Source organism: Madurella fahalii (genome assembly GCF_045866475.1).
Source record: "Madurella fahalii IFM 68171 DNA, scaffold_3, whole genome shotgun sequence".
Classification (NCBI taxonomy): domain Eukaryota; kingdom Fungi; phylum Ascomycota; class Sordariomycetes; order Sordariales; genus Madurella; species Madurella fahalii.
The window spans coordinates 2,731,657-2,755,664 of NW_027263973.1; the positions used below are offsets into that span (position 1 = coordinate 2,731,657).

The 24,008-nt window shown below is 51.2% G+C and overlaps 5 protein-coding genes across 5 annotated transcripts; 3 read left to right on the forward strand and 2 right to left on the reverse strand.

The window, feature by feature from the left end:
• Window positions 1–2,966: 2,966 nt before the first annotated feature.
• MFIFM68171_06277 (Trichothecene biosynthesis protein) lies at window positions 2,967–4,028 on the forward strand (the record flags this gene model as incomplete). Its single annotated transcript, XM_071061697.1, has 1 exon — window positions 2,967–4,028. One exon carries the CDS (start codon window positions 2,967–2,969, stop codon window positions 4,026–4,028), a length of 1,062 nt encoding a protein of 353 aa, XP_070917798.1.
• Window positions 4,029–5,126: 1,098 nt separating this feature from the next.
• On the reverse strand, window positions 5,127–5,723 carry MFIFM68171_06278 (uncharacterized protein; the record flags this gene model as incomplete). Its single annotated transcript, XM_071061698.1, has 1 exon — window positions 5,127–5,723. The coding sequence occupies one exon, from the start codon at window positions 5,721–5,723 to the stop codon at window positions 5,127–5,129; it is 597 nt and encodes a 198-aa protein (XP_070917799.1).
• Window positions 5,724–7,705: 1,982 nt separating this feature from the next.
• MFIFM68171_06279 (uncharacterized protein) lies at window positions 7,706–8,297 on the forward strand (the record flags this gene model as incomplete). The annotated part of the gene is made up of 2 exons (XM_071061699.1): window positions 7,706–8,148; window positions 8,204–8,297. The coding sequence occupies 2 exons, from the start codon at window positions 7,706–7,708 to the stop codon at window positions 8,295–8,297; spliced, it is 537 nt and encodes a 178-aa protein (XP_070917800.1).
• Window positions 8,298–13,222: 4,925 nt separating this feature from the next.
• MFIFM68171_06280 (uncharacterized protein) lies at window positions 13,223–14,991 on the forward strand (the record flags this gene model as incomplete). Its single annotated transcript, XM_071061700.1, has 3 exons — window positions 13,223–13,748; window positions 13,808–13,891; window positions 13,952–14,991. The coding sequence occupies 3 exons, from the start codon at window positions 13,223–13,225 to the stop codon at window positions 14,989–14,991; spliced, it is 1,650 nt and encodes a 549-aa protein (XP_070917801.1).
• A 6,707-nt stretch (window positions 14,992–21,698) lies between these two features.
• On the reverse strand, window positions 21,699–22,733 carry MFIFM68171_06281 (uncharacterized protein; the record flags this gene model as incomplete). The annotated part of the gene is made up of 2 exons (XM_071061701.1): window positions 21,699–22,252; window positions 22,313–22,733. The coding sequence occupies 2 exons, from the start codon at window positions 22,731–22,733 to the stop codon at window positions 21,699–21,701; spliced, it is 975 nt and encodes a 324-aa protein (XP_070917802.1).
• Window positions 22,734–24,008: the final 1,275 nt, after the last annotated feature.

Here is a 24,008-nt window from a genome sequence, read left to right on the forward strand (position 1 = left end):
GATCAGGCACATCAGCAGCCTTGGTTTCAGTATAAGTTCTGCGAGCCCTGCCAGCGTCACGTCGTTGCATTGTGCGGTAGCGAAAGGGCGCGTCGAAACCACACGATTACTTCTCTCACTAGGCACCGGGGCTCCAGACCCTACTGCCCTTCACATCGGTGCACTTACCCGCAATCCCGATATCCTGCGGTCTCTGATTCTAGGCGGATCCGAGCCAAACGCACCAACGCAGGGCTCGAGCCTTGAATTGACCCAGCGTTGCCTGTCGTTCGCGGGTGCCAACCCTTCGGTCATATCTCTGCTAGATTGGATTTCCCCGTTGTTTTCGCAGAAGATGACGCCGCTCAAGATTATCTTGAAGATATCAGGTCAGTTTCAAACCGACTCAAGCAGAGCCGCCAGCTGCATTTCTGTCCTACTGGAAGCCGGCGCAAGACCATCTCCCGGGGTGCTTAGCTTTCTGGTTATCGACGGCACATCGGACATGGTGAAAGTAGCCATCAAAGCGGGGACAAACCCGGACGAGGTATGCTCCAACGGGTACACCTGCCTCCAGTACGCGCTTTGGGACAAGTCACAAGATGTCACGCTGGCATTGCGAAATGTCGGTGCGAGGTTAGTGGGGGGTGAGTTTGGCTTGTCTCTGAGAGCCGGCAACTGGTTTCTTGCCATGACGCTCCTCTCTCAGGGAGCGAGAGTCCAAGAAAACTGTACAAGTGGTGAGACACTCCTTAAGGCGGCGATTTACGGCTGCGATGTGGCCAGTAGTCTCTGGGTTTTTGAACATTGGCAGAGTCAATATAGCCCAGGAGCACTATGTGGCGCTGTCCAACAATCGTTGAAAGACCTCCGACACTCGTCTTCTGGAAAAACTTGTCAACTGTCGCCCCCCTAACAAGGAGGCGGACATACTCGGGGGTACCGCTGTCGCCATTGCAGTGTGTGGGGGGAACCCGGACATCCTTGAGATGCTAATTACTGGCCAAGGGTTCCGTGCTCAGACGTCTGCTATTTTCCTTCCACTCGTGGGGATAGGATTATTATGGATTGGTATGAGCGACCTGGGTTTTGGCGGCTGATATTTGCCGACCCTGCGGTGAGAACATCGCCTTTTGACCACGGCAGTTGTTCTGAATGACGATGCCGACGTTTCACAACTGTTAGCCGCCGGTCACACCCCCGATGACCGATGCATCTGGTATGCGATCAATGGCCAGAGTTTCTCAATACTCGAGGCACTTCTTCAGAGTGCGACGCCAATCTGGAATTCAAGTCCGAGCATTGGCCCGCTAATCCGCGCGGCGGTACGCATTGGAGACGCGCCTGTGATACGTCTTCTCATCCGACATGGATACGATGTCAACGAGCGCGATGACGATCCTCTGGATTTTGATGGGTGCGCCACGGCTCTTCAACAGCTGCTAAAGACGACAATCTAGAACTGGTGAGGCTCCTGCTCGACACGGGGGCCGATACAAATGGGAGGCCATCGCAGACCGGCGCAACCGCATTGCAATTCGCTGCTATTGGGGGCCATCTGGCCGTTGCAAAGGTTCTGCTCGACCATGATGTTCCGGCGTTGGTTGACGCTCATCGTGCGCCTGCTTCTGGCCACACTGCTTTGGAGGGCGCTGCGGCTAACGGCAGGCTCGATTTGGTATCGCTACTACTCAGCCATGGTGCGAAGACTACTGGAACGGGCCATCGCCAGTTTCTGCGGGCTATCAAGAAGGCTGAGTTCCATAGTCATCATGCTGTGGTTTCACTCCTGAGAAGTCATCGTCCGTGGACCGAAGAGGACGGATGCCGCTTCAGTCAGGACGAGCATCTGCTGGACGATGGAGTTTCGGACTCTGAATGTTCGGACTCTGACTGCGATCAGCCCCATCGTATACCTTAAACGAAGCACTGAGCTGGTCTGAGTATTGGGCAGGCCAAAAATATAGCGGCAAGAACATATTAAAGACAAACTATAGTATAGCCGAGTCCAATCATGAAAGACCAGACAGGAATGTAATACTTGCTTTGGTGTACTCAGACAGTGTAGATCTAGTACTCAGTTGCCTCCTCCTATACCTTCCTGAGTGCGATATAATCTATAGCGGTAATTACCTTGTCAGCGTAAATACATAGCTCCCCTTGTACTATATCCGGAGAAGAGAGTGTTTATATAGTTACTATTCCTCCCCATTCCTCTCAAAAGTGGAAACCGTCTAGCAGCGCTTCTTGAGTTTTGAATACATTCTAATATATAATTACCGTATCCAAAGGTATAGAATGCCTAGCTATATCTGGTAGTCCTCCGTCTGCCTTCTCTGATATCCGGCGACAACTAAAGGATATATAAACAATTAGGATCCCCGGTTTCTACCTAACTAAACATTTCAGCGCTCATTTATCACCGAGATCCGCCCTTCCGCCCATCTACCAAGTGCCTTAGCCGCAAAGCTCGCGTTGTCCACTTTACAGCACTGCCTGATAGGAGGGAAGGGCTCACCTCGCCATTCAAATACAAGGTAGTGAAGGATTGTTGATTAGTAATAACGCCTGTCATTACTTAGAAATCATATCTACATTACTGGTAATGATCTACGTGGGGTACTGGCATATCTCTTGGGGCTTACTAGGCGCTCGAGGTGCGCGGGGTGATAATTATGTGCAAACGCCAATCACGCGTTACCTCGAACGCTCGATAATAGACAATTCGGCGTTCTCTACCAGATCAGTAGCGGTGGCACCAATATATTGGCTGCGCGTCAAGCCACACTGCATGTCACAGGCTGAAAGTTGGGGTTGTACAATCAGGGGCTTGCCGCGACACCGGTTGAAAGATAAGGTAGGTAGCTAAAATGTCGTCTTTATCCCAAGAGAGCCATGGTAACAGTCTAACCGGCACGACAGTAGATCTCAACCTCGAACCATTCCACCTTCACCAAGAGAAGTCCAACCCCCGACACCAACTCGAGATGCGTCCAAAACTCACCAGCTACTACCTCACCAGCGCCCTTCTCTCTGCCTTCGTCCTCTCCCACCCCAACCACAATTATCGACCATGCCCACCCCTTCCCCCGGGACGCATCACAATCCAAGCCTACCAGCTCTACCCGGAAAACCTCTCCTGGGACGCCAACCTATGCCAAGCGTACATCAGCATCCTCTACAACTCCAGCATCGGCATCTACTCCCCGGCCACCTCACAGCTCTCCGTGCTCCCGATCCCGTCCCAGACCCTCAACCCCACCTACCACATCGCCGGCGTCATCTGGGACAAGCATAGCTCGCTCGTCTCGGCCGTCGTCACGCAGGCGCTGGCCTTCCGGACCGGCGGCGTGAACATCACCGGCGACAACTGGCTGAACAAATACGATCCCGCCGCGGGCAGGTGGCTGTGGAGCGCCAACCTCACGACCGTCTCCGGCGGCCGGTACGGTGGCTTCAACGACGTCGCGCACGACCGCGCCGGGAACAGCTGGGTGTGCGGGACCTTCCCGGGCACGATCCTCAAGGTGGACAAGACGGGCCGCCACATCACCGAGTGGTACGTGCCGAGGCAGGTGAATAGGATGGTGTGGGGGTTCACGGGGATTGAGGTCGTCGGGCGGGCGCTGTTGGTGGTGGATGTGGCGAAGGGGGCGTTGTTACGGTTTGAGGATATCCGGAAGGAGAAGGGTGGGGAGCCGGTGAGGGTGCCGGTGGAGCCGGTGCCGACGATTGTGAGAAGTGACGCGATGAGGCTGCCGGATAAGTATGGAGGGAAGGTGTTGCTGATCACGGATCAGAGTCGTGGGGTGTTGGTGTTGCGGTCGAGGGATAAGTGGAAGACGGCCGAATATTTGGGGCTCGTGCCAAATGACGCTACGCTGCCGCCAGGGGCGCTGACGGCGGCGGTTTCGCAGATGGCAAATCGCATCTATATGGTGCCCAACTGGTTTGGGGAGCCAAGGGTCGAGGGGACTTTGACCGGGAATCGGACGACGTTTTATTTGGTTGACATTACCGAGCAGGTTGACGAGCTCCTGTCTAAATGAGAGCACGGCACTGGAGTTTATGGTAGTTACTGTACTGAAGTACGATTCTGTGAAGCTCTGGGTTGGAGTGAATCGAATTGACATCCCACGCTCTTATACCATCATGACCTTCCGTTGCCGACAAGAAATTTGCGGAACTTTCCACCCGTCTCGCATTCCACTAAATCAAGAATACGCCGTTGCGGCATCGTAGCAATGGATCTAAGCCGCGTCAGTCATACCACCGTCAGCATCATCCCCGTTCCGCCCCATCCAGCACTAAGTCCCGCCAGAAAGAAAAACTGCACTCGACGTGTAATCAAAGCACCCCTCAGACGTGCCGTACAGGAACGCATCCTTGTTGAAAAACAACTCCTTGCCTTCACCGCAGGTCAGCCAAGCGGCCGTGCTCGGCCGGGGGATGTCGGCAACGGCCCAGGTCAGCGTATCACACTGCAGGCCGAAGGCGCCGCGCGCGTTCTGGCTTTCCTCAAACTATGTGCGCAGTTTCTGCTGTATGCGGTCGGCCAGGTCCTCGACATGCATGTACGGGTCCGGCGCGTTGCCGAATCGGCTGTACCCGAGCTGCCCTGCTTCCACCTTAACTCCCTCCCCTGCCGAGGATAGCGGCAGCGGACTGGGCGTCAGCGGCCCAACAAAAAGCCCAAGCACTGCAATTGAATCCATTTCCGACCGTCAGCAGTCTATGGATTGACGAAGGGTCGTGATAAATGGCAGTTTTCGAAGCATATACGGTTCCAATATGTATTTGTTCACGCCATAATTAGATGCCTGATCTGGACTCGGGGGTTCAGGAACCGTACCAGGCCGACCTCTCCCACTCCTATCCCTATCGTGTATACACGTCTCCTTTCCTGTTCTTGATTGTGACATCTCCCTCACATATCCTCTTATAAGGTACCCCTTCTACATCGTAGGTGGGTAGAGGAGTCAAAGTAAATGCTTCGTCGTTGTTTATACCCGGCAGATGGCCTTTGTTACACGTAGGCTAATTGGCGTTGGCATTTTTATCACGGAATATGGATAGGGGTAAGCATAGGAATAGGGACTCAATGTTCAAGTTAAAATTTAGTTAACATCTAGGTATTTCGGGTTTCTTTACATCTCCTCGTCCTGTTCTTCGTTCTCGATCTCAACTTCCTCCTCATCGGTTTTCTCGTCGTCAAACTCTTTCTCTTCTTCCCCGGCCTCTTTCATCACTATATCGTTATCTGTTTTCTTCGCTGCCGACGGGGGCCAGGGCGAGGTAAAGGTCACCATAGTGGAAGGACGATGGGGCTCCCTTCTTGCCTTGATTCGACCAGTCTTCGTGGTGTAGAAGGTGACGATAGCGGTTCTCTTGGTCTTTTCTGCTCTTCTTGCCGTCACCTTGGGAGACTTTTCCGGCTCGGATGAGTTACCGTCCTCTAAGCTTTCGGCTGCCTGGAGCAGAAGGTTCAAGCCATCAGGCTTTGGCTCTTGCTCTAGCTTTTCCTCAGGCTCCTGCTCAGGCTCCTGCTCAGGCATTTGCTCTGGTAGTTGCTCTTGGAGCCGGAGAAGCTCGGTGGCTGCTTTAGCCAACGCCATCAAGCGGCTATTATCAGGCGGCCCGGGGGGCGGAGCCAATGCTCCAGTGCCGTCTTCATTGCCCTCGGCCGCCGGAGGGACTGAGGGGTCTGGCTCGGAGGGCAGTCGCGGATTCGTGTTAGTCGCCATGTCTTTGTATAGCAGAGGTTGTTTGATGGCACCACGGTATCTTACGGCAGCTGTAGGTGGTTCATAAATACCTCGAGGAGCAGGATGCCGACGACTGACTCCGTTCAAAGTCACATCCCAGAACATCAACTGTTGCTGGATTGGCCAGCTACGCTGGGGACACAGCATAGTTATTCATGAGACAAGACCAGATAGTTCAAGATCACTGTTTCGGTGGAAGTAACAGGCATGTTAAATTCGACCTACTACTAGTACAGCTCTACGTTAGCCTTATTCTGGCCACGCACCAGCAGGCAACTGATTTCCAAAAAGCCCCGTCACGGAATTCCCTTGGTGTCTGTTGACTTCTTTTCTTCACTGTGTGGATACTGACCTCGAATTGGGCATGAATCGAAAAGAGGTTGCATTGGACACGGAGGTCTTCACAAAGGCCTCACGAGGCCATATTACGGGCAATGACAGGTTTGCTAGAGGTTAAGCGCTTGAAATATACGTAAGCGATGCCGGAGAACGCTTCGTCAATTCAGTTTTCGATTTCGTTAGGTAGGTAAGCTTGCGGGCCAGCAAATGTACGCAGGGAGTCCCGAGTGTAGAGTAGTAGCTCGGCTAGCTGTACAGTGCTGCGGGTGCCAATCCATTCGGTTTCTGCTGGCGACCGAGTTGTTCATTGAATGGATGCATTGCACACAAGCGAGCATCTGGAAAATGGTCGGCATGGCCATTTGGTCAAAGCCTTTGTTTGGGGCGTCCTTGCCGTTATGGCGCTACCACCAAGACCATCCGTCTGGAAAGGAGAGCGGCGACAGGCTTTCCAGTTGTCATCAGTGTGATGTCTCTCCATCTTATATAATATATCGTTTCTTTCTGGAAGGTTTTGGGGAATTAGTGCGCTTCTCTGCTTCGCAGCCGCAATTTTTAGCTAGCTGCCTTTCCCGAACAATCCGGAGCCGAGGAGCCGAATCGAGCCCCAGAGCGTAGATATGGTTTAAACTCTGACAGGAATCAACGTTGAGTGCAGCGAGGAATTGATTCTGTGGAGAAGCAATTTATTTGCCCTGAACGACTCGGAAAATAGGTAGTGGGTGGCGTGGAATCACATCATCGGGTATATGATCATCGAAGCGTGAAGCATAAGGTAATTGGGTTCTCCATCGAGATTGCGTCTTTCGATGCCGTTAGATTGTTGAAGGCACTGATTGACTGCCGCAGCTAACACACTGCTGTCAACACTTCACTGACCCCCTGTTTGGAGCATATTATCGCGTCTGGCCAGGGGCAGCGCGCCCTGACTTAAGACTGCCATTACGAACTATTAGCCAGTGGGTTAACCAGGTCAGGACCAAAAGCAGAGCCAAGATCAGGGGCCCTGCAGTAGAGCAAGCGTCAAGGAATTTATTCGAGCTTAGGAGGAGCGTTGGAAAACGCAGGTCGGAGGCCGGCATACTAGGCTAGCTAACGAAGGCGCTCCCGAACTACTATTTACCGACAAGACATTACGGAAGCACCAGAACCTTACCAAAGCTCAGAGCTATCTTGATGGTATTGTCGAATGCAAATATCAGTTGGAAAATACATCGGTGGGGCATGTTTTGGGATCCTTCCCGGTACCTAGTGCATGTAGTAGGGGGGAAAATTTTTTGCTACAACAGCAGTGCTTGGCACAGGATTGATGGCTCGCTGTCCTCATTGGTGCGTCCGCGGCACTTGAGGCGGATTCCACGGTGGCACAGCGTAATTAAAGCGTTGGGTCACGCTGCGGTTAAAAGGGGGGGAGACCACATTCCTACATGTACAGTCCGTGGAGAAATACATACGCAGCCCACTCACTATCAGTGCACCACCAACCCATGACCATTCCGAAAATTTGAAACGACAAACAGCAGCCAAACGAAGCCACCAAACCACTGTGACGAAGGAGAAACAGCACTCCAGTCGCTTTGCACATAATCCCTTGCAATCGGCCCCGCTCGGACAAATTGACAATGGCGCGCGACAGGCTGCCCGGCCGGTTCGCCATCGCGCTGGCCGTCTTCCACTCCCTTTCGCTCATCGCCTGCTTCGCGTCCATCGTCGCGGCCGCCATCTCAGCCAACCAAAACAAGAAGGCGGCGGTGGTAACGATTGGCGCCTTTGTCGCAGCGTTCTGGACCATCGGAGAAGATGTCGCCGAGATCGCGGCCCTGGCTGACACGCAGCGCAAATGCGTGCGTCGCTGCCCAGCTCAGTGGCTGTACCTCCTCGAGCTTGTCACGGCCATCTTCTGTTTTGCACTGCCGGCTGCGTCTATGCTCGCCTATGAGGAGGCGCGGTACCAGAGGTGCAGATATGTCCCGCATAGAGACGAGGAGAAGTTTGACTGCAAATCCAGTTCTGGGCCCATGGATACTCCGTGGATGGCATCTTTGGGGGCGATTTACCTTGCTGCGTAGGTTTCTTTCCGTTTCTAAGATTGTTTTCATGCTGACGTCGCGCCTTGCCAGAACGATTCACTCTATTCTCTTTGTCATGAACACGGCCCTGTATTGTATCAAGAGGAGGAAGGCTCGGTCTGTTGCTCAAGAGGAGAAAGCTTGAAACAGAGCGGTAACTGGATAACTTGTAGTAATAATAGTGATATGGATTCTTTGCTAATCATATTCTCTTGTCAAAACCTAGAACGCAGAGTTTGTGTAATAGTAGGGTTCTGTGGACAAGAAGATGGGTGTGAGGATATATCCTCATTACTTATTCCTGCACTGATAGAGTTGGGGAAAACTGTCCCCAGAGGACTAGTCCTGGGGAATCTCTTTGGGCTCTGTTGTGCTTGAGGTACCTGGTCAAGGTACTACTCAGCCACCTCGGCACGCCTGGGTCAAAAGGCTAACTTAAGGAACAGCGACCTTACTGTAACCTACACCACTTTCTCTTCCTGCCGCCTGATCGCGCTCTGGCTCTCAAATTCCATTCGCCTTCTTTAGTTTGTTCTTTCTTTTGCTGGAGAGGCTCGGCCGCCCCAAACGGCTTAATTACAGGCATTCGCACCTCGGTTGCGCTCAACGGGCGGTCATCCCACGAGCACCCAGAGGTTACTATTAAACTAAGAAAGAATCGAGAGACTTTCATTATCACCATCCTCCTGTATCTTTTTGACTGCAATTTTTCTGCCATTCGCCCCACTCCTTTCTTCGGTTTCTTCTTTTCCGCTGCTACGTTATTCGGTGTTCCGGCCTCCAATGGCGAAAGGCTTGTGTAGCTGAGCAAGAGATATATATGGCAGGACTGGACTTTGAGATTGTTTGGTTGCGTGGATGTGGGGGGTGAAATACGAGAAGTAGGATGCATGCTATCATTGGGCATTACTACTTACATACCTGACGGAGCCACCCACCAATGGTTCTCCTTCATCTCCTTTCTCTGCTTCATATGGGGGTGCACCGGATTCTTGCCTCTTGAGCCCCCGCTCACTCGAGTCTTTCTGCTCCATCCTACCGTCCCTTCTGCCTAACGTTCTCGGTGGTTCAAATGCGCTGGCAACAGTGACTGACTAGGTGCTCAGGTTAGTTATTCAGATTTTATAGAACGCTTTCGCGTCGGATATAACCTATCGCTTCGATGCCAGAACACTCTTACGCTCCTATCACGCCAGCATCGCGGCATACAGCATATACCACTATAGTAAGCTCAACAGCGGGCTATTCGGAAAGATAGAGTCGTCCAAGTAGCGGGCGGAATCACTCTATCCTTAACTGGGAACACAGCGTCTGGCAACGCTATGCAATTCAATGGACCGATACAGTATTTTAACGGTACGGCTGTCGTGTAGCTACGACTGTTGCTTTCTGTTAGGGTCAACGGTAGATATGCATATCAATTTTGACTCTATCTGCAGATCCGGAAAGCAAAGAGGATCTCTGACTCCGGGACCTATACATCACCAATCCCGATCTCGACAGGCAACGCATCGAGGCCGTCAAGGGGCGCCTGCTGCCGGATTCGTACTGCTAGATCCTGGAGCAGACCGCCTTCCGGCGGTGGCGGGAGAAACCCGACGCCCGCCTGCTCTAGATTAAGGGCGGCCCTGGTACCGGTAAGACGATGTTGGCCTGCGGCATCGTCAAAAACTTGCAGGAGTAACCTTCAAAGGGAAGACCGCCTGTCTTTCTTCTTTTGCGAAGCCGGCAAGAAGAGTAACAACAGCGCCATGGCCGTGTTACGCGGTCTGATGTACTTACTCATTGGCCAGCAGCCAGAACTCATTAACCACGTGCTTGAAGAACACGAGAGAGCCGGCTCGAAGCTGTTTGAAGGCCCTGGGGCTTGGTACGCGTTGCGTGGCATTTTCCTCAGTATTTTACAGGACTTGAGCCGGGAACCTGACAAAGGTGTGACTTATTTCGTCATTGACGCACTCAACAAGTGCGGTACGGACCTTGACAAACTGCTTTCCTTGATTGTCGAAGTGTCGGCAAAACCTGGCGTCAAATGGCTAGTGACAGGTTCCCGCCTGCTGGAAATCAGGAATAGTCTCGGAATCGGCAAGTCCGGGGAGCGGCAGGCCCTAGACGTAGACAACCACAGTAAAGCCATCTCACACGCTGTCGGCGCTTATATCGGCCGGTGCGCCTCCGAGCTTGCGGGCACACAGGGGGTGACCTGCGTCAACAGTTTGGCCGAGGCCTGCGGAATAAAGCAGGAGGGACGTTTCAGGACGTAGCGCTCGCTGTTGCAAAATCTTAGAACCGTAGCACACTCAGAGCTGCTGGCCGTCCTGAGAGACGCGGCGCCAGACATTGAGGGGCTGTACAGACAGGCGTCAAACCGCATCCAGACCTGGAGCCGGAAACCCGACATCTCTGCACAAATGTCTTAGCCAACCTAGCCATAGCCCACCGTCCTTTGCACCGCGAAGAGTTCTACGCTCTATCAGGCTTAGCCTCCACCAGCAGCGCCGACGACATCATACAGAAGTGTAACTCCTTTGCCATCAAGGGTGCTAACATCGGCGGTGCTACCACTTTCGCGGTTAACCCATCCACCAAGGACTTTCTCCGCAGGAACAGAACCCTCTTCCCCAATGGCCTCGAGAGCACCTAACACGTGGTCTTCTCGCAGTCGCTCAGACTCATGGAGGCCGCGCTACGGCGCGACATGTACGACCTCAGTTACCCTTGGTTCCTCGCTGCGAACGCCAAGGTCCCCGAACCGAACCGTCTAACCGCAACCGGTTTTACCTGCGAGTATTGGATTGAGTACCTCGTCGCTAGCTACTACCATGGCCCCGACATGCAAGGCGACGGCGTCCTCGTCGCGTTTCTCCAAAAAGGGATATTTATTATATAGTAGAGGTCATACTATACTGCAATATCTAGGCCTATATCTCGTCGGTGATAATAGCCTAGAAGTCACCACATACGTCTATAAAGACTTTTCAGACTTGTCCCTAGGACGACCTTAGCAGAATCAACTCATTATATCTTACTTTGTTATAGATTATACTAGTGTTCATGAAGTGCCTACCTCAGCGTTAAGGCTGACGCCCTTAAGGTCACTAGTTATGAGGCTACGACGAAAACCCCGTAACAATTTTTATACCTGTTAGATAGTCGCGGAGGCGTCTGAAGAAGATTATTCTAAGAAGTTTCAATTGTTTTAAGTTATTTTGGTGGGATTATTGGATAGATTTGTTGTAAAGGTGCGGTTTGTTGGTATATTCGTCTATGGGTACATTCGTACATAGAATACGTTAAGTAACTACTATCTAGGTATTAACCTCTAGGGAGAAAAGTTCTTCTAATATTATAGGTCTACTCTAAGTTCTTATAGGTCCTACTACGCTTTATAATAACCGTAGATTCGTCGACTTTAATCGAGGGCAGCAGTCTCTCCCAATCGAGAACCTCTTCGTCTAAGAGGTACGGTATAAAATCTCAAAGGAATAGAAGCTATGTAACTATCAGCGACGCTCTAAGGCGGCGGCGGGAAGCTGGACTAGGTGTATCTAAACTCTGCGGATGCGAGCTAGGACCCGCTGGCGAGCTATGACACCGAGAATGTGGAAAAGCTACGGAGCGTGGCGGCCAAGTACGATCCGGACTAGGTATTCCTGAAGCTTTGTCCAGGGCGTTTTTAAGATTTCCAGGACGAAGAACTGAAATTGGTAGCTCACATGAATAGGAAATACCGGTTGTGGGAAATAACTGCAAAGGGAGAAATCAAAAACTGGGCGACACCAACGCATCCAACGCCGGTGATAATTGTTAAGCCACCGACTGTGTTGCAAAGATGGAATACGCAGGCAAAGGGTTAAATGATTGCCATGAGCGAGGTGGCTTGACGCGAACTCAGTCAAGCATAGTGCTGAGGCTCTGGTTTGGCTGAATGGGCTTTGATGGAAGGAATAAGATCTAAGGGTTTGTTCTACGTAGTTCATATCTTCTCGGCTAGAATTCCGTGCTAGAGCCTCGTCTAGTTCTTCATCGGTATCAACGTCGCCTGGAACAGGAGCCCCGTCTATCCTTACGGCTTCGGTAAAGTCCCGAGTCTTTGTGAGGTTTGCCCACCGGGCTCTTTGCCAAAGGACTAAAAATCCTAGAAATGTCGGTTCAAGGCAGCTATCTAGGGGAAACACGGACAACAGGGATAAAAAGCGTATCTGCACTACAGGAAAAAGTACGTGGATGGATTGCGGGGCCTGGCTACGATAAGCTGCCAAAAGTCTTTCCAGACGCAGTTCAGGTGACGCAAGGCTTTCGGAAGCTGTATCCCGGGTCAGTGCTCCTTGTATATGCAGTGGATCCGACGGCGACTGGAGATGTGAGGCTAAGACCATGACAGATATTTTCGCCTGCACCTATTGGGCTGTTGCTGCGAATTCAGCAAAGTTGGGGAAATGGTTTCCTGAATCCACAATCATGTACCATCCGGCTTTGGGATACGGCTGCATGGCAGCTACAACAAACGCTGAAGGCCACAACGGCTGGGTCATGCGCCAAAGCAACAGATGCACTGAGGCCTGCTGCATTCTAGCGAGGCCCACCGTCGTCTCCCGCGGGAAGTAGGGGAAGACCGACCAATTAGAAAGATTAATCAAGCCGGATAACTCGAGCACTGAGTCACAATGCGGGCTAAAGCAGGAGGCTGTTTTGCAGAACACGTATTTCTCCCGAGGTAATTCACAATCTGTAATTATGTAACTGCGGTAGTTTATTGGATAGAATGGGATACAGTCTCCGCATCCGTAACGGATGCCCTGGGTCGACCCCACCAGACGTGAGCTTGGCCTGCGATAAATCTTGATTGTCTGTGATACCTGGGAGGTCTGATGCCGTTGGCTGCGAAAAGGTGAAAAGAATCGACGACTACGTTATATATAGCAGGCATGCCCGCCAACCATCACCCCTTCGGCGCTTCCATTCCACATCACCACCGCTGCCGGTCAAACTTGGACCTCTCAGTCTATCAGCTTAGGCCGACCAACTTTTACTCTTTCTGCATTAATGATTAAATCCACAACGATCGAAATGACGGATAACTTCAACTCCCCTAAGTCACGGATCGTGCCTATGAAACTGCGCGACTGCACACGGTTTTATGAGCCTGTTGTGCTTCTGGCTTGTCTCCAAAATACATACTACTGTTGGGACTACAGTGCCGAGCCAACAGTCTCATCCGGTGGGAGCCAGGAGGAGATCTTCTATTATTTTGTTAACAAGTTTAGTCTGATCTGTGATAGCGGAATGGGCGGCGCCACGGGCACCTCATTTGCCGTCCTGCAGCCCGGAATCGTCCAATACCGCTTCGCATCCAACAGCCGCACCACAAAGGCACTGGAAGATGTCAAGGCGTACATCGTCGATATCCTGAAGACAATTGGTTGCGCGGCCGAGAGCGTTGTAAACAATCCAGCCCCTCAGAGCCCGCTCTTCTCCGAGGTCCTCCAGAAGATCATCCAGTTCAATCGGCCTAGGATCGAATTCTACACCCGCATGGCAGCAATCGAGATCGGCATCTGTATTGAGAGAGTTTCCCACCAGGAGACGGATGACAGTAAGTTCGATCCCAAGAGAGCTGCAACACGAAGCACCTCAGTACTAATACCCTGCCAGCTCACGCAGCCTCGCAGGATCTCAGTGTTCTACGCCCCTTGATCGAGTTTGCCGCGAGAATCTCCAGGGACGACAATGCCGAGTGTAAGTTTTCAACATCCTTTTCCAGCCACCTACCGTATGTATGACAGCTAACAAATTCAGTTATCGCGGCTAGCCAATCCGTCATCTACGCAATCCATAGTCCCTATCACTCCGACTCCCATTCCCTCAGAGAATTCATCCGGTACCAAGCTGGTGTAAACTGTGAGGGGCCAAAGACCTCATGGAGAAGACTACGCCACGCGCTTGGGCGCTTCCATTCCTACCTCAACGCCGTTAGGGTTTTCTTCTGTGCCTGCCGCCTCTGGCCTTCCCTATTTGTTAACTTTGAGGTGGTTTCGATCCTCTCGTCTGAACCGGATCCTAGGCCTCTACGGATTCGGACATCTGCCGATGGGATCTTCCGCCGGATGACTAGGGATCCGGACCTTATCAATCTCTACCGTAACACCGCGCCTTCGTTACACGCACTCGGACTAGACGCCAGGATTATGCACGTGGCCAAACACAGAACCTTTAAACCAGTTGTACACGCTGAGGTTTTGTTAGACGACTCCATTCGCCGTTCAGACCGTCTCGACTCCCTTCAAGGTCGCAAGGCCTCCCCATTTTTTAGCGAAGGCAGGTTCGGGAGATACATAGGGAGTAGCAAACCCACCTGCCATCTCTGCGCGTTATACTTTGCGGCGCGATCCGTTGGTGCTGATAGCGTGAGGGTGCGGGCGTCACATCATCGCCTGTATTACAACTGGCGACTGCCCGACGTGTTGGAAAATGACGACAAGGAGGTTGAACTCCAGAGAAGCGCAGATCTCAAGCGTATGATTAAAGCTCTGAGGAACGAAACATTTACAGCGATTAGGAGCAGGCTGGTGTTGGCAAGTCATTTTGATTCCGATGATAGCTTGTCTGACACGCCGCTTGGCAATTGTGACGGGGCAACGGTGACGATGGCAATACCGGGCAGAGATGATATGAATATGGCACCATTGGTAGGGGAGGCGTTGGTAAGGGGTGAAGAGGCGTACAGTTCAACGCTTTCATCGACTCTCCGAGCGAGCCCGGAGCGAAGCAGCTGTCAATGCCGTTCTAATATTGAGTCTGTACCGGCATACATTGATGCTCAAGCTGCCAGACTGTAGGTTGGTAAGCACGGTAACGAGGGTAAGAGACGTTACTACAATCAACTATGTGTAGGCAGGTATCGGAGATAGGGGAGGGCAAATAGAAGCCGGAGTCAAATAATTTGCAGAGTCATTCACCAGTCATCTGAGCTTTCCAGTTAGCGAAGGGTGGAAACACGCCTTCCCCCCCCCCCCCCCCAATATACAGGCAGTAGCCATAGCACAAGCTTTCGGTTGTACGACGGGAAAACCTTGAGAAAATATTTGACCAGATCGCTGGCCCCATTGATGGGATGGAGAAGGCATGTCCTATTGCGAGCGTCTCTCGATAGTTCTTTTTACGACCCAGTCGATCTACAACGCGTCATCTCACTCTTCTACAAACAGCGTAGCACGCACTAGAGGAATAGGGCCGCTTTCCGATGCGTGATGATTACTACCATTTCCGACAACTACCCTAGAAAATTGTTATCTTGTTAGTAGAATGTTTTTATACTGCTCCTGCTAGTTATACAAAGCCTCTCTCTCGAAATGTTCTTTAGTGCTTCTCACGTTGGTTTCGTGAACCCACCGATTTGCCAACCCCTTGATTGCCTCTGCCCGCTTTCTAATTCCAGAATCTTCTTAACCTCCCATTCAGTTTTTCATGATTACTTCCCTCCGGTACAGCTCGAAACAGACTGCAGCTCCTGGGTTTTATTTCCCATTAGCCTTGGTACTAAATACATCGCTAGGCTGCACATATCTAGACATAACTGAACTAGTCCGTTCCTACATATAGCGGCGTTGACAACTTCCTGAGAGAAATGAATACGACGTCTAAGATATAAAGTACTATCGTCTCATTGTTACTCGAACATCTCAGAGATATGTTGTATTGTTACAAATAATACGAAGGACCCCGCGGTATGATGCTTAGCCTATCGTTTAGTGAACTAATTATACGAAGGCTCTATAGGGCTCCCTCAGAGCCCGCGAGAGCTACGGCGAATAGCTAATTACGAAATGGCGCTGGGGGACCAATGGGAGCCGTAGCCCTACGTAGATTCAAGAGGGCCGCTATGGGCCTCTATAGATACAGGATTCAAGTTCTCTAGTAAGTAATATAATTTGTTAGCTATAGCTATTATTGAGATGTTACTTATATGGTTATGATAATGAAGTAGTATAGAAAACACCTATCTATACCCATATACTCATCAAAAACAAGGGGGAGGGCAAAGGTGGCCAAATGCCAGACAAAGATAAACGGGCCACGCCAGGCAACACTACCACAAATTGGGTCCCTATAGCTTAGACAAGGTCAGAACATATGTAGATAGAGCTCTCTCTAATCAGAGGGAGATCGCTTTGCACGCAGAAGCGTCTCGTCAATTGAGGTTGCAACGTGTGTGGAAAAAAGTGCTGAATTGATTGTCTTGTCTAAGGAGCAATGGCTAGGACCACCCTACTTATGGTGCAAAGGAAAATGGGCCCACGACAAGTTCTAGCCCCCACGGTGCCATCTTAGTAAGCGCGGCTCTCTGATCGGAGGGACCCTGTCTTCTGGGGATACTTTTCCCCAACTCAATATATCTTATATCGTATTTAGTAAGTCAGTGTACCACATCTCGGACACCCCACATCTTGGACAGTCTGTCAGACCCATATCCAAAACCACTCTCTATCAATTACCTTCTTTTTACTCGGACTAATATATAGGAAACTACTGAACTACTATCACTACTACTACTTTCTGACCCGCTCTCTTCATCTGGACTATCTTCAATACGGCCAGCCTTAATTTGGGCTTGGTGGACTTAGCTGATTGAAGCGAAATTGGAATTCGGCTCCACTTCGACCTTCTTTCTCTTGACAGGCTGGATATTCTCAATCTGGGCTTTAAGAGCCTCATTTTCGTACCGTAGTTTAGATAACTCGAAGTCCTTATTGGAAAAAGCTTTTCCAACCTTACAGGTTAGATGCCGGCGAATCCTAGAGGGTAGATCCTGGATAGTCAATGTGGTAAGATGACCTTGCAACTCAGACCTCTTCTTAGGAGTTGAAATAACAACTCTATTTTTCTAATAGTCTAACTGATCTATTGCTCTGGGTTCTAGCAATGTAGGTAGATCCGCTTTTTAGGGCCCAGTGGCTTAGTTCGAATTTGTCAGATCGAAAATGGGGATTGCTGTGAGAAAAGGAGAGTGAAAGGATGATTCGCATTGAAGGAGCGGCGTCTGCGCAGCTATCGCTTCTAAGGAGGTGGTAGGTGACAGTGTTGAACTCTGAACGTTCCAAAACTTCCGGCGAAGCCGGTAATTTATATGCCCCTGACCCTGGCAGTGCCCCGCCTGCACCTGACACCCTCCTGCACCTGACAAGGTACTCCCCCTTGCTTGGGTTCCTCCTGGAACCCGTACAGAGCTCTCTTCGACTGGCTAGCTGCGTAACAGGTGCTCCTTGACTGCGCGATCGTAGCTGCAACGAACTGATCTCTCGAAGGCTGAATCGAATTGGCTGACTGCAGCGAGCTGACTGACTCTCCCTCGAAGGCCGAACGAACTGACTGACTGCCATCCGCAACTGCGTAAAAGGTGCTTTTTGACTGCGTAACTGTAGCTGCAACGAACTGGCCGACTCTCGAAGGCTGAATCGCTGACTGCAGCGAGCTGACTGACTCTCCCTCGAAGGCCGAATCGAACTGACTGACTGCCATCCGCAACTGCGTAAAAGGTGCTTTTTGACTGCGTAACTGTAGCTGCAACGAACTGGCTGACTCTCGAAGGCTGAATCGCTGACTGTAGCGAGCTGACTGACTCTCCCTCGAAGGCCGAATTGAATTGACTGATGCTGTCTGCAACTGCGTAAAAGGTGCTTTTTGACTGCGTTACCGTAGCTGCAACGAACTGACTGACTCTCGAAGGCTGAATCGAATCGACTGACTGACTCTCTCTCGAAGGCCGAATCGAATGCTCGGGTAGCTGACTGACTACCTCCCTCTCCCTAGGGTTCCCCCTGGAACCCGTACCTTGAATTGCTGGCTGGCGAAATCAGTTGCGGGCGCTGAAGCTGCTTAGACGCGTCGTAAGTAGTGATACTACTCTATAATGGAATTCGTCCCTTCAATCCTGTTCCTCCAAGGCAAGCGCTTGCAGTACGCCTTCCCGGCCCCCGCGTACAGGCCCACCGAACAGAGGTACTGCTTAAGAGCAGGCCTACTCACGCGTTGTCGTACAAGACCAACGCTCTTTTGCAGCGCCCACGCTCCTCCACAGCAGAGCTCCTAGTTGCCCTCGCTGCCCTTCCCGTGCCGCAGGCTGGCTGGGTATTGCTACCCCCTTATCTCGCACCTCCCGAGCTGCCTGACGGCGGTAAGCGCTAGACTCACGCTTACCCAATAGGCTCGTTGACCGATTGCTCCTTTATAACGCCTTCCGAGCGCTGCGCCTGACAAGCGCTAGAGCTACCCTAACGGCCCGGCAGAGGTTCCTTCTAGGCAAGTGCTTGCGTCTTCCTAGCTCCCGCGTACAGGCCCACCGAACAGAGATACTGCTTAAGAGCAGGCCTACTCACGCGTTGTCGTACAAGACCAACGCTCTTTTGCAGCGCCCACGCTCCTCCACAGCAGAGCTCCCGGTTGCCCTCGCTGCCCCCTATCTCGTATCCCCCAAGTTGCCTGACGGCGGTAAGTGCTGGGCTTACACTTACCCAATAGGCTCGTTAACTGATTGCTCCTTTATAACGCCTTCCGAGCGCTACGCCTGGCAAGCGCCAGAGCTACCTCAACGGCCCGGCAAAGGTCCCTTCCAGGCGAGCGCTTGCGCCTCCCTGGCTCCCGCGTACAGGCCCACCGAACAGAGGTACTGCTTAAGAGCAGGCCTACTCACGCGTTGTCTCTCAGGACCCAAACGCTCTTTTGTAGCGCCCACGCTCCTCTACAGCAGAGCTCCCGGTTGCCCTCGCTGCCCCCTATCTCGTTCTTCCAGGATTGCTTGACGGCGGTAAGCACTGGGCTCACGCTTACCCAATGGGCTCGTTAACCGATTACTCCTTTTAACGCCTTTTAAGCACTACGCCTAAGCGTTAGAGTAACCCCAACGGCCCAGCAGATCTTGCCTAATAGAGGGTCTCCCTCTATAGGACTTCTTGCAGCTCTCAAGGATTTCTCGCAGCTCTCAAGCAGCGAACTCAATCCTGCCTAGCAGAGGGGCTCCCTCCTGCACAGGACTTCTTGCGGCTCTCAAGCAGCGATAACGTAGCTCCTAGACGTAAGCTAATCATAGGCAGTATACTGCCCTGCTGCAAGCACTTGGACAATCGAAACAGAAAGTAGTCAGGCCTAACTAAATAGTACGTCACTCGACGATTAAAGGAACTGCTTCTTACATTACATCATCTTTCTTCTCTTGCATTTTTGCGTGGTCCTAGCGCGTGCGGGGTAGCTGCGTAGCTTGGTAGCTGAACTTTGCGAATAACGTCATCTTGATGCTCGGTAGGCTGGCTGAATCTTCGAAGGTGCTCCCAAGCTCTCTTGTTCTCTGGTGTAGTCGCTGCATCTAAGGTGCTTCGAAGAAGCGAAGATCGTAGTGCTGGCGGTGGCAGAAAGCGTAAAAGGGATGCAGGGACTGCGCAACGTCTGTAATAGCTTCTAAGCTAAGAAGTCGCTATTCGTAAGCTGCGCGCTCCTTCAAGCGAATCTCCTGACGGTCTCCTGCCCTGAGGGTAGAGAGTTCAACGTGTCAGATCGAAAATGGGGATTGCTGTGAGAAAAGGAGAGTGAAAGGATGATTCGCATTGAAGGAGCGGCGTCTGCGCAGCTATCGCTTCTAAGGAGGTGGTAGGTGACAGTGTTGAACTCTGAACGTTCCAAAACTTCCGGCGAAGCCGGTAATTTATAGGCCCCTGACCCTGGCAGTGCCCCGCCTGCACCTGACACCCTCCTGCACCTGACAGAATTATCTAATAACAATAGACTTATCAGTAGCTTGGCTACTGATATAGGCTATAACCCAGTTACTTTCCAACCTGGCTTAATATTCAGAGCCGTCAGTACCTCCTTCTAGGCGGCTATCAAGCAGATTAACAGATTCCTTTTACCCATAACTGTAGAATCCGTCTAGGAAACTAAGTTGTTAAGCATCTTCCAGTAGTGAAATGGTGCAGAAACACACATCTACACCCACATACCCACCAAAACAAGGGGAAGGGCAAAGACGGCCAAATGCCAGACAGACAAGATAGACAAGACAGGTCAGGCGACACCACCACAAATTGGGTCCCTGCAGCCTAAACAAGGTCAAAACAACATGTGCAGATAGGGCTCCCTCTGATCAGAGGGAGATCGCTTTGCATGCAAAGAAAGCTCGTCAATTGAGCTTGCAACAAGTGTGAAGAAAGGTACTAAATTGATTGTCCTGTCTAAGGAGCATCGGCCAGGACGGCCCTACTTATGATGCGAAAGAATATGGGCCCACGGCAAGTTCCAGCCCCCCCTCCCCCGGGGCACCATCCTAGCAACTGTGTCCCTCTGATCAGAGGGACCCTGCCCTCTGGGGACTGTTTTCCCCAACTCACTATCTTCAAGGTAACCAAGAGTATCCTGGATATCTTGCTTCGTATAGGCCATTGTAAGTAATTGACGAAGAAGTGGTTAAAATCTGGTGTAATTTGGCCTAGAATTGACTGTGTTGTCGTAAGTTGAATTAGGTAGGTTGAAATTGCAGTGTGTCTGACAGACTGTCCGAGATGTGGGGTGTCCGAGATGTGGGTACGCTGACTTAGTTAATTAGCTATATCTTCTTTACTAGATAAGCGATGAAGAAATCCTTTGGAATCTAGGTTAAGAATATACTAAATAATAACAGATTCTTCTAGATTAGTTAATTTCTATGAGTTAGCTAGAATGTTGCATTGTAGTAGTATACTATTATGATTCTTCCTACACCTCTTTATCAAAGATAGAGTGTGCTAGACCTTCTACTACTAAATACATAGGAAAACCGTATCGTATAAGCCGGGTGAAAAACCTATATCAACAAGTAGTAGGAAACAACAATAGTAGACGCCAGTTAGTTGGAAAAGAAAGGAAGGTCTTATATAAGGCACTGAAGACTTCTAGTCTTCGACTTCGGATTCGTCCGCCACCCCCTCCTCCTCTTCAGATTCTTCGGTTTCCAATTCCAGCCGTCGAACCAGGTTTTAATCCATCAAGCGGCCTGAATCCATCAGCCGACCCAAAACCCTCCTTAATAGCCTGAGGCTCCGGGAGCCTTGACCCTGTAATACAAAGCTAAGATCCCGGTGGGTTCGAATTTCTGGCCTCGGCCAGGTTCTAGGCTTCGGTGGTATTGGATACCACACAACAAGGTGCTCCACTGTCTCCCGGCCCTCCCCACAGCTACAGTAGGGAGTAGGAAGGTTCGGGACCCCCCGTTGGAAAAGGAAGTCCCGTAGGCCAACAGTCCCTGTTCGGACCCGTACCAGCAGCGAGCTCTGGGCTTCAGTAAGGTCCTGGTATTTCCGAAGATAGACGTTAATATAACTTGTGAAATATAACCATTTCTTCATTACTCTCTGTGCACAACTATATCTCCGCGAAAAGGAGAAAAGAAACAAAAGCTGCTCCCTCCACCGCCATCTATCAATGAACCTAGATGAAGGTGAGTGAGCTAGAACTGCAACCTAACAAACTGTGTTCCAACAGTCAACACCTTGTACCAGTCTTCAACGCTGCGCCGTGCGCATTAATACTCGATGTCATTGACCACAGACTGTTCAGGGGGTTGGCAGTTTGACTGGCCCTTGTGGGCTTTGGTCTCAACAGCAGAGAGCATCTTCATGAAGATACTCTGCAGGTCTTTGGCCAGCTTCTCAGAAACAGTGTCGTCGTACTCCGAGCCACCGGTCGGCTGGTGAGGCTTTGGCTTCCTACCCTTTCCGCCGACAGGAAAAACGGTGGCCCAATCATCGGCATCGGCGCCGAGGGCGGCGACTTTCTCGTTACGCAGACGGGCAAGCTTGGCCGCCTTGGCCGCGACGTTGCCGGCTAATGTGTACTGACCAGAGTTGTTGTGGATGTAAGTCACCGAGCTATATGTAGTGTTGGTGAAGTCTACCAGCTGGGTCACGCCGATGGCCTGCAGGTTGATGATCTGTCCCGGCGTGTACGTGCCGGTAGCTATGTAGTACTTGACCACCGGGAAGATGTTGAAGGTGGTGGAAGGGGTCGCGGTGAAGGTCGCCATGGGGACAACCTTTCCAGCCATGTTCATACCGCCGAGGCCGACGAAGCTGTTGTCTAAAGAGATGTCTGTTAGCATCTGTCAACGGCTGCCACTATTTGGAGAAGGGGGCTCACTGGGGTCGGGAAGCCGAAAGCTGGAATCACACTGGATAGTGAAGGCGTTGGTCGGGGCAGTTGCGGTGGGCAGCGGCTCCGGGAAGTTTGCACCTCCGGTGGTCGTGAAGTTCAAGGTGGTTCCAGCCACGGGAGTGCCAGCGTTGCTACCCAGGGTGACCGGTTCATAGTCGCTCGTAGCTACTTTAACACCGGCTGCGAGGTTCTCGATCGACGTGCCGCAGATGCCGTAGAATTGGCGCGCAATGGTGAAGGTGGTGGAGCTGGAACCATCTGGTCGGGAGACGATGGGTGGTGCAGTCATGAAGATGTTGGAGAAGACCGAGCCGGCTCCAGAGACCTGCGGCGCCACGGCAAAGAGCAGGTAGCTCTGCGAGGCACCAGACTCGTTAAGAATTGTGATGTCGTATGTGTTGGCCATTGCGGATGTTTTGTTGAGTTGAGGAATTTGGGATGAGTGTGAAACTGGGATAGATTATTGTATGACTCTTAAGATCAGTTTGAGAGATGGAAAGTCAGGGATCTTGAGGCATGCGCTTGTGGTTGTTGAGTGCGTTATGTTGAAGTCTGTTGATTAGAAAGGTTTGGGTTAGAATCGAGAATACTGTCTCCTTATATACATAACTTAGTCCATTCGTCCTCGAACTTTGGAGAGATCATGAGACTGGCAATTGATGCTTTCAACTTGAGGAGATCTTCATTCGTCCCTGTGCTATGTGTGAATAGGGGACGCTTGTGATCAGCCACCCTACCTAGTGCTGACAGACCAATATTGAGAAAGCATTCAGCTGAAATCCAGCCTTGTCAGACTTTTCCACTTTGTAGTCGCAGTTCGGAAAGTATTGCTGCCGCTTCATAGCTCGACACCGAGTGGTCTTGCGCTAGCACCCCATCATGAAGTTACATCATTGCATCCTCACCAACATGGACATCCTTGTTCTGGTCAAATGGCTTGCCTAGACTGTCTTGACAGAGCTGAGCTTAGAACTCAGCTGCCACAAAGATGACAGACTATTCTCAATCTGGTTTATAACGCCCTTACATCGGTGTTGAAGGGTTGATGGTCAGCACCAGCCAGCCACGGGGTGTACCTTTGTTACATCAAAAGACGTGAGATCTATCCGCCAAGCAAAAATAGGTCATATTAAATTCCCATCACCCATTCAAATTACTTTCAGTCTATAAGTCGGCCCGATTAACCTTTGTGATAGCTCCCTAGCTTATGGAAGTTGAGATCCGAGTTCACGCGGTCATCCTTGGCGAGATATTGATGTCGGCAGTCTTGGTTTTTCATCAGCGGGGCAGCTCCAATTCGGAAGTTTAACTCCGTACACTCGATGACACTGTTACATCCAACCGCATGCAGCAAACCAACGTCTATTACACCCTGACACAAATATTTGCACACCTCAGCTCTGCCATGGACCTCCATACATCACGGATAGACTATCCTCACAGATATACTGGGCAAGCTAGTGAACAGATTCGCCGAGAGCAGGCCACCAGAGGGAGGGCTGGGTCGCTAGACCCTTTGGGGCGTAATTATATCCCGGCTTATGGGTGGCTGAACATCCTCGATCTCGTCTACCATGAATCAGTAATAAGTATCCTTTCGTGTACCCGCAGGGGGACTTATGTAGCATTTGGCTGGCTAACCTGATGCAGTGGTCACAAGTGCTTTGGAGTTGACGTCTTC